Below are 10,068 nucleotides of genomic sequence, written 5' to 3' on the forward strand. Positions count from 1 at the left end.
GTCCTGCCGGCCAGTCCCGGGCCGAGGCCGCCTCGCCCTGGGGACTCCGTGGCCGCCCAGGCGGAAGGGAAGTAGGCGCCGGAGAACCCGCTCCGCATTTTGATTCATCTCGGGCTCTGTGAGGGTCACATCTTGTGAAAATACCTGTAAAATCAATTCAACGTTCAGTGCAGCGTGTAAAGACAGCTCCGAGAATTTAGAAGACGCCTGAGTCAGAACATTTACATGCTTGGGGCCCAGTGGCAGCGTTTTAACACGTCGGAGTGCAGCGGGCGGGGCTCGAGCTTGACGGCCGCGCGGTCCACGCCCCCTCACCTTTAAAAAGGGTGAAGAAGCGCCCTCTGCCCCACCCCCACCCCACCCCCGGGGGGCAGTTCCCCCGCGGAGGCCGTGACTGCGGACTTTTCTGAAATTTAGGGTGGTCCTCATCTTTGTGAGTGAACTTTGTCTGCATAGCTTTTATTTGCGGGCCTCGGTCAGCTGAGCTTACCACCTCAGTAGTAGATTGTGCCATTAATTCTTACGGTCTCTCCGAGGCAGGAATTGTTATCTCAGTTTTGCAGGTGGGAAGACATTTGGCACAAAGAAAACCATCTCCCTTACATTCACACAGAACAATGGCTGAGCAGATGAAGTCCCAGCACCCCGACTCCTCCGCTGCGTCCCCCTCTAGACCGTGTCACAAAACAAATGAGTAGTTACTTTGATGTTACTTCTCATCAGACGAGGGAGTAAACCCAATGTTCTGTGAACCTGGAATGTTACATCATCATAACCTTCTGTGTCTGTTCTGCTTTGGGAGGCGCCGCTGTCCTTTGGAGTTTGATACCTTAGAGGAGGGGTTGAAGCAGCAAAATGGAAAATAATGTCAAGGGACAATGTTTGTCTCCAGAGGCCAAACTGTGCCCATCACTGCCCATTTGTACTGATGTCGTTCTTTCCAGTGTTCTCTATGCTCTGGCCTCAGCTGCGTTAACTACACCGTTGCATTACTCTTTTGGCACTGACCTCCCTGTCTGTCTTCTCCTTTTTAAAATTTTTTTTTTTAATTGATTTCAGGGAGAGGGGGAGAGAGAGATAGAAACATCAATAGTCAGAGAGAGTCCTAACCGGCTTGGCTCAGTGGATAGAGCATCAGCCTATGGACTCAAGGGTCCCAGGTTCGATTCCAGTCAAGGACATGTACCTTGGTTGTGGGCACATCCCCAGTAGGAGGTGTGCAGGAGGCAGCTGATCGATGTTTCTCTCTCATCGATGTTTCTAACTCTCTATCCCTCTCCCTTCCTCTCTGTAAAAAATCAATAAAATATATTTAATCAGAGAGAATCATTGATCAGCTGCCTCCTGCATGCTCCACACTGGGGACTGAGCCTGCAATCCAGGCACGTGCCCTGACCAGGAATGCAACCCTGACCTCCTGGTTCATAGATGATGCTCAACCACTGAGCCATACTGGCTGGGCCCTGTCTGTCTTCTTATGCTCTTTTCTCCAGGTGCTCTTTACTACTGCTGTTATGTCAAATCCAGTTGTTCAAGTGTGGAATGATTTGTTACTCCTGAAGGGTGTTTCTGGAATTAATAATAATTTTAAAAAAACAACAACAAAAAACTACCAACACATCTTAGATGAAAGGACAAGTTAAAGACGTGCAAGAAACTATTGTGGAATTTAATAGCTGAGTGATTCGAAGGGGGAAAAGTAGACTTTGATTTCTTTCTTTTTTTTTCCTTTTCCCCAGTTCACTCATAACTGAGAAGCAGCAGCTCAGTTTTAACTTAGAAATAGTTGTGGAGAGAGGGGACATCCTCCTGCTTAGACTAGTGAATGGGAAAGTTTTCTTTCTTAAGGAGGCTCCCTCTTAGCTTATAACAAGTGAAAACATTTATGTGTTTGGAATGCAAAATGTTTTGCTGATGATAAGTCTGTTTGTCTATAAAACTTGTATAAGAGCTTGGGACCTGGATGTGTGATATAGTCCCTCCTTGTTAAGAGGCATCCCTGAGGTCCCTCCCCAGCTTGTGGACAATAGAAATTTGAACCCAAGGTAGTTTTCTCTGGAGCAGCCAGCCAACTCATCTTTTTTTTTTCTTCTCTGGATGGATTCAAAAGATAAGACTATCAGATGGCATCTGGGGATTTCTGTTCACCTGGAGAAGGGATGGAAATACTCCAACAAGGTAAGAATAGCCATTTGCAAGAGTTTTGATAACTTATCCAGAGAGGTTTTATCCAGGTTCTTACTTTCTATAATAAAAAGGACTTATAATGCTCACCAGTATGGTTTCTCTCATAGAAGCTTACGTTTCTAAGGAAATTAGGATACATGACAATTCTTCAACACTTTCTTATTGGAAAACAGATTACACTGACTCCTGGTCAGTGTCTGCTTGTGCAGTAGACTAAAAACTCAAGATGCTCCCATGCTGTGTGAGCAACCATATCCAGAAGATAAGGGTGGCCAGTAAATTCCTTAAATGCTTCCTTTCTACCTATATCTTGAATTCTTTAATATTTGGTCTCCAAAATCTCAGATCCTTCCAATATCTTGAATTCTTTCCATATCTCAAGTCCTTTCTATATCTTGAATCCTTCAAAGAATTGAATCCTCTATATTTCACCATTTCCATATTGATCTTTCTGCCTTGGGGGGTAGGGGGAGAGATTTCTTATTCTCTAAAAGGACCTTGAGTATGATGGTGAAAGGACTTTGAGTATGATGGTCCAAAGAATGAAAATTTTAGTATTTGGTAAGTGGGAATAAAACAGAAACCTCCAGCAGAACACTTCAGAAAAGAAATGGAAAGAAAGTCCCTTGCCCTGGCCAGTTTGGTTCAGTGGGTAGAGTGTCGGCCTGTGGACTGAAGGGTCCCGGGTTCGATTCCAGTTAAGGGCACATGCCTGGGTTGTGGGCTCAATCCCCAGTAGGGGGCCTGCAGGAGGCAGCCGATCAATGATTCTCTCTCATCGTTGATTCTGTCTCCTCCCTTCCTCTCTGAACTCAATAAAAATATATTAAAAAAAAAAAGAAAGCCCCTTGAACTTATGGAATTATGACAGGTTCCCAGTTTCTTATACTTTTTCTCAGGCATGTGCTGTTCTGCATCCATAGGTTATTCAACCCTATTTACAATAGGGAGAATTTGGTTAGTTAAATTTTTTTAATTTACTCCTAAGAAAAGTATACTTTCAGTCGCTTATGTGACTAGAGATCATATCCAAAGTTGGGACTTTACATGCATTTTTCCCCCTTCCTCAAGAACTCTAAGTTATTCTGTGTGAATGAGCCATTTTGGGGACTGGGGTGATCCCTATTAAAGGGTCCCTTATTGATTTGTCTCATGCTTTTCAACTGTATTTCCATTTTCTAAGATCTTCCTTTTATTAGAGACTCATTCCCGAATTCTTGTTTATAAAATGTTTTCATTGATTTTAGAGAGAGAGGAAGGAAGAGGGAGAGAGAGATAGAAACATTGATTGGCTGCCTCCTGCACACCCCCTACAGGGGATCCAGCCTGTAATCTGGGTATGTACCCTGATCGGAATCAAACTGGTGACCTCTTGATGCATGGGACTACGCTCAGTCAGTTGAGCCACACCGGCCAGGGTATTTGTGGATTGTTTTGTTTTGTTATTCCTCACCTGAGGATATTTTTCCATTGATTTTTAGGGAGAGTGGAAGAGAGAGGGAGAGAGAGAAACATCGATGTGAGAGAAACATATCGATTGGTTGTCTTCTGCACTAGCCCGGACCAGGGCCTGGGTTGGGGAGGAGCCTGCAACCAAAGTACATGCCCTTGACTGGAATCTAACCCAGGACCCTTTGGGGCGCAGTCTGATGCTCTGTCCACTAAGACAAACCGGGTAGGGCTATTTGTGGATTTTAAAATCTTATTAGAATTAGGAAACTTTCCTACCAAAAACCTGGGTTGTTTGTTGTTGTTGTTGTTTTTAATATTAAGAGTTATGTTCAATTATATAAATTAAGAGTCCATACCTTCTTTGCTTTTTGTCCCAATGGGGGACATCCCATTAAAGTGTGCAGCAGACAGCTTCCTCCTTGTAACCTGAGTGAAGAGGACCTGTTACAGAATCCACACTTCAGCAAACTGCTGCTGAGTCTCTCACAACACGTGGACGAGAGTGGCTTAAGCCTCTCCCTGGCAAAGGAACAGGCTCAGGTAAGAGCCCTAATTGAAGGGATGTTAAGAGGAAGGAACAATATTATGAGAGAGAGGTTCCTACCTGGGATTCTTTAAATTTTCTAGGCATGGAAGGAAGTTCGACTGCATAAGACAACATGGCTGAGGTCTGAGATTTTACAAAGAGTCATCCAAGAGCTGCTTGTGGACTACTATGTGAAGATACAAGACACAAATGTAACTTCTGAGGACAAAAAGGTGAGGCAGGAGAGATGAAGTAGAGGTTGGTTACCATAGGAATGAGCAGGCCAACTATGGCTTCATCTGATTATATGATCTGGGGAAGTAGGAGCTTCATGTAATGGCTAGAGAAATGGACTGTAGTTATGAGGGGAAGAGGTGGGTGTTTTGTCAGGGTTTTGAAAAGAAAGATTAACAGGAGAAGGCACTGACAGCTGGGAAGTTATCTGAAGAGGATGACATATTTGAGGACTTTGAAATGTGTGAAGAACTGGTTCATGAGGATGGAGGAGGTGGAGTAAAGGAAGTTTTATAGTAACCTCTTGTTGTTTTTATTCTTCTCAGTTTCATGAGACCCTTGAACAGCAGCTACTTGTGACTCAACTAACACAGCTCTTAGGTCCTAGCCAGGAGAGGGTGATGCCTCCACTGCTAGGACTGGAGAAAGCAGACCTTCTGGAGCTCATGCCACCCTCAGAGGTTGGGAACGAGTAAATATTGGCTTAATTTCTCCTGTGTATTTGAACATTGTTTGGTTAAGCTTTATTGTTTTTATAAAAATGTACACGTTCATGGTGGTCAAACATAAATAAATAAGAAATATATTACATAGAAGAAAGTAAAAGCTGAAATACTACATCTAGAAATAAATAATACAACTTGACATAGTATTATACCCTCCATGCTTGTATAGAGAATATATTTTCACTTAACATATTTTGGACTTGTTTTCAAGTCAGTAAATAGATGATACTTCCTAAAGCACTCTTAGCACAGTGTCCAGGCACATAGTTAGTGCTCATTATTCTTATTATATCATTGGCTTAAGTAACTGACAGGATTCCATTGTATAGATGTAGCATAATTTGTTTTACCTTATTGATGGATATTAATTTAAAGTTGTTTCCACATTTTTGCTGTTAGAAACCACACTGATGAACATGCTAATTCATATGTGTCTTTGCCCTTATATGATTATTTCCCAAGGATTAGTGCTCAAAGTGGGATCATTGGGTCAAAGGATACACACATAGAACATATTGGTACATAGTGCCAAACTGTTTTCCAGAAAGGTGTTTCCAGTGCCCGTACCTCCCCACTCTTTTTCATCAGTATGGGATCTGTACAGTCATATTATTCTGTGCTAATTTGTTAGGCTAAAAATGAACCTCCCTGTTCAGGCATTTGCTATTATAAACAGTGCTCTGCATGTATAGCTATTTTTCAGTATTGGCCCTGTATTGTGTTTATCTTCTGATAGTTTTGGTGTTGTTGTTTTTTTTGTACATCTCTATTAAAAGCATTACATTTTTTTAAATGAATCTCCCTGTTGTCTTTTTTAAGTTTTTTTTTTTTTTTTTTTTTTTTAGGTAGAGGAAGGGAGAGAGAGAGAAACACTGATGTGAGAGGGAAACATCAATGGGCTGCCTCCTGCATGCCATACCCCCCATCAGGGATGGAGCCCTCAACCTGGGCATGTGCCCCAACCGGAATTGAATGGGCAACCTCCTGGTGTATAGGATGATGCCCAAGTTACTGAGCCACATAAGTTTTTTGTGGGTTTGTTGTTGTTTTTTAAACATATTTAGCGAGAGGAAGGGAGAGAGAGAGAGAAACATCGATTGGTTTCACCCCAACCAGAAATTGAAACCTCAGTCTCTGGGTATGGGCCCTGACTCTGAAATGGAACCTGTCACCTTTTGATATACTGGAGGACGCTCCAACCAACTGAGCCACACTGGCCAGGGTTCCCTGATGTCTCTTAATGCATTCTCTTTGGTTATCATTGAGATTGTTGTCATCATGTATTCATTGGCTGAATCTTCCTAGTTCTCACAGTCTATTTGTATCTCTGTGTTTCTGTGACTGTAGGATTTTGTGTGGATGAGAGCTCGGCTCCCACTGGAAGTGGAGGAGCAACTCAAGAAGAAATGTTTCACTCTGCTTTGCTACCATGATCCTAATTCCGGTGAGTGCTGGCTCTCTGTGTTCTGTTCATAGCCGGCCCTCAGGACTCCTGGGTTGCTCTTTTGAGAACAGTATGTTTGAATTTAGATTTGGGACAGAAGCTGGGAAGCATTGGAGACATTGGAGTTGTTTGTTTCCTTGCTGGTAGAATAAAAGCAAGGAATTTTGTGAGAACTCTTTTTTAAAAAATATATATTTTTATTGATTTCAAAGAGGAAGGGAGAGAGACATAGAAACATCGATGATGAGAGACTCCTTGATTGGCTGCCTCCTATACGCCCCCAGTGGGATCAAGGCTGCAAACCAGGGCATGTGCTCTGACTGGGAATCGAACCATGACCTCCTAGTTCCATGTTCAACTACTGAGCTATGCCAGCTGGACCTTTTATTCAGCAGAGGTCCTCTTGCTGCAGGGAAGAATGAGTTAGTTCTCAGGAGAATCAGCATAAAATAGGTAGGAAAGTTCAGGCTAGGTGTTCCCCTTGTCTTTATTTCTATGACTTAAGAATTAAGGGCAAAATCTGGAATTAAAGAGTGAAGACAATTATGAGAACTGGGCCATTTTTAACAGGACATCAGAAGAAAACCTGGATGAAGACAGAATTCCTAGGGCTAGATGTAGGACAGGGGCACTGAAAAATGGCCTTAAAAGGTCCGTAGCAATTAGGGTTTTACTGTCCAGTCCTCTGACTTTTTGCCCAGATTCAGACCATGAAACCCTGAAGGCAGCAAAGGTATGGAAACTGGCAGAGATCCTGGTGAGTGAGAAGCAGCAGTGCCAGGATGCCAAGAGCCAGCAGAAGGAGCAGGTGGTGCTGCTGGAGAAGAAGAGTGCCACCTACTCCCAGGTTTGCTGGAGCAGTGGGGTAGCCTCCTCTCTCTTACCCAGACCCCAGGGGCACTTTTGGGGAAGCCAAGGATTTCTGACCTGCCTTCTTTCCTGCTCTCTTCCTCCCGCCTCCTGGGGGCTCAGGTGCTGCTCCGCTGCCTCGCCTTACTGCACAGATTGCTTCAGGAGCACCGGCTGAGGACTCAGTCTGAGCTAGACCGCATCAACGCCCAGTACCTGGAGTTCAAGTGTAGTGCCATGATCCTTAAGCTGAGGTGAGCTATGACCCCTATGGAGCTAAGGGATACACCACCCCCTATAGCCCCTGTTAGCCTTCAGATTACCCCAAAGCTTTCAACATTCTTGATTCTTTTATTTGAAAGCTTTCTGAGATAGGTGCTTGACTGTGAAATATTGCTCAGGAATTCAGAGTGACCTTGTTTATCCTGTCACTGCTCAGCCCACACCTTTGACCCTGGCAGGTTCTATGTCCCATTCCTAACTCTGCTGCTGTCAGAGATCCTCAGCTTCACATTTCTTTCTTTCCTCTGTCAGGATGGAAGAGCTAAAGATTTTGTCGGACACTTACACTGCTGAGAAAGTAGAAGTTCATCGTCTCATTAGGTGAGAACTCCTAAGAGCTTGGTGCAGCTATTCAGAGCTCGTTCCCATACTCTCTAAACTCATTCATTTTAACATGTCCTCATTCTTGTCTACTTTCCGAGGAGCCAGATTCTTATATTGTATCTTCTGTGCCCGGACTCTTAGGGACCGTTTGGAAGGGGCCATTCGGCTACAAGAACAGGACATGGAGAAGTCCCGACAGGTCCTGAACACCTATGAGGTCCTTGGGGAGGAGTTTGACAAGCTGGTAAAAGAGTACACCCAACTCAAGCAGACAACTGAGAACAGGCGTTGGGCACTCCAGGAGTTCAACAAAGCCTACCGCTGAATGTCGGCAGGCCAGGAGGCACGGCTTGTGCACTGGCACTGCTTCCTCTTCCTGCTAAAAGGACCACCTCCAGCTGGGACCATCTTCACTCAAGGGAGTGTGGGGACACTTGCTCGAAACACTGCAGTCATTTAGGCACCCTCCTTGTTTACAACGACTGAATCTCTTCTGGACAATGTGGCTGATTTATGTAAATTTATGTACAGCTATCTCCTGAATAAAGTGATAATTTGAGTCTTAGGATTTTAATCATTTTCCTTTGGGGAAAGATGGAAAAAGAGTATCAAAGGCTGCGTGGGTGGAGGGGCAACTGAGTAGATACAAATAGAGACAGATCTCCAATGCTTACACAAAGGGGGAAGGTAGAAGTGCCAGCCTGCCCCCATGGAGTCTTTGAGGCTTCATTCTGAGAGCAAGAATGGATTAAAACTGGTTTGCTCTTGAAGAACTAGGTAATCCCCAGAGGAATGCTAGCTGTTAAGGCAGGTAGGGACCTATTCTGTCACTGTGGCTCTCAGTGGGGTGTTTTGATACAGCAACCAGGCATCCAGTTTTTGTTTTTAATATATTTTATTTATTTTTCACAGAGAGGAAGGTTTGTCTGAGTCTTTTCATTCTTCACACTGACTGGAGATGGACGTTTTGTTTTTTTAAAAAAATATATTTTTATTGATTTTTTCCAGAGAGGAATGGAGAGGTATAGAGAGTTAGAAACATCAATGAGAGAGAAACATTGATCAGCTGCCTGCTGCATACCCCCTACTGAGGATGTGCCCGCAACCAAGGTACATGCCCTTGACCAGAATCGAACCTGGGACCCTTCAGTCCATAGGCCGACGCTCTATCCACTGAGCCAAACAGGGTAGGGCAGGCATCCAGTTCTTGTTAGAGGAAAGGACATAAGCCACTTGTTCTCCTGGTTCCCTGTGGTGTGGTTTGAGGGTTACTTCTTTTTCCAAAAGCAGAGAGTGGGAAGAGATCACTCTGGGGAACCAAGTTCCATGGTCTGCTTAGCTTAGAACAAGGCAGGGCCCTGGCTGCTGTCAAAGTCCGGGACTGAGAGCAGAAGCAAAAGACCATTCTTATTTAGAAGAGCTTACCCAGCTTCTCAAACCAATTTTCAGGGAGACTGTCATGAGGCATTCTTCTGCTAAGATCAAATAATGGTAATCTTGGATTGATTTATAAGAAAAATTAAGGTATTGACTCAACTTTAAATATTTTTAAAATATATTTTTCGTGATTTCAGAGAAAAAGGAAGAAAGAGAGAGAGAGAGACAGAGAGAGAGAGAGAGAGAGAGAGAGAGAGAGAGAGAGAGAGAGAGAAAGAAAGAAACATCAGTAATGAAAGAATCAGAGATTGGCTACCTTCTGCATGCCTGCACCGGGAGCGAGCCCACAACCTAGGCCTGTGCCCTGATCAAACCATGATCTCCTGGTTCATGGGACAACACTCCACCACTGAGTCACACTGGCTGGGCTACATATTTCTTTAAATGGTGTTTACCACCATTTATCCATAAGCAAATGGTGATAGATATTTGTTCACACATGAACAAATAGCAAATAGATCAATGGAAAAAACTCAAGACACAGTCAATATTGCTTAGTTCTATAGTCCCCGCCCCCCAACTCTTTTGGGGAAAGTTTCAAAATTCACAGAAAAATTGAAAGAATAGTGCCATAAGCACCAGTACGCCCTTAACCTAGATTCAACAATTGCAACCATTTTGCTTTTCTTTTTTTCTCCTCCACTTCTAGATAGATAGATAAAGATATAGAGATATTCCTCCCAACCATTTTATACTTAGTTACAGATATAACATTTCATTCCCTAAATACTTACACAGGCAACTCCTAAAAATAAGGGCACTCCCCTAAGTAACTAATTAAAATTATTATATCTATTATTGAGGTCATATTTAAGTTTCCCCAAACT

The 10,068-nt window shown here is 43.5% G+C and overlaps 1 protein-coding gene across 2 annotated transcripts; it reads left to right on the forward strand.

Annotated features, from left to right (window-relative positions):
- Positions 1 to 424: 424 nt before the first annotated feature.
- Positions 425 to 8,366, forward strand: HAUS4 (HAUS augmin-like complex, subunit 4). 2 transcript variants are annotated; one of them, XM_005882251.2, is made up of 10 exons: positions 425 to 694; positions 2,111 to 2,178; positions 4,037 to 4,179; positions 4,267 to 4,398; positions 4,726 to 4,860; positions 6,253 to 6,349; positions 7,051 to 7,196; positions 7,322 to 7,452; positions 7,733 to 7,801; positions 7,946 to 8,366. In XM_005882251.2, the coding sequence occupies exons 2-10, from the start codon at positions 2,124 to 2,126 to the stop codon at positions 8,127 to 8,129; spliced, it is 1,092 nt and encodes a 363-aa protein (XP_005882313.1). In that variant the 5' UTR covers positions 425 to 694; positions 2,111 to 2,123; the 3' UTR covers positions 8,130 to 8,366. The 2 variants fall into 2 exon arrangements, with proteins under 2 accessions (XP_005882313.1, XP_014385458.1); XM_014529972.1 differs by lacking the exon at positions 425 to 694 and having other exon boundaries at positions 1,407 to 2,178.
- The last annotated feature ends 1,702 nt before the right edge of the window (positions 8,367 to 10,068 follow it).

This window comes from Myotis brandtii, unplaced genomic scaffold, assembly GCF_000412655.1.
Source record: "Myotis brandtii unplaced genomic scaffold, ASM41265v1 scaffold70, whole genome shotgun sequence".
Classification (NCBI taxonomy): Eukaryota; Metazoa; Chordata; class Mammalia; order Chiroptera; family Vespertilionidae; genus Myotis; species Myotis brandtii.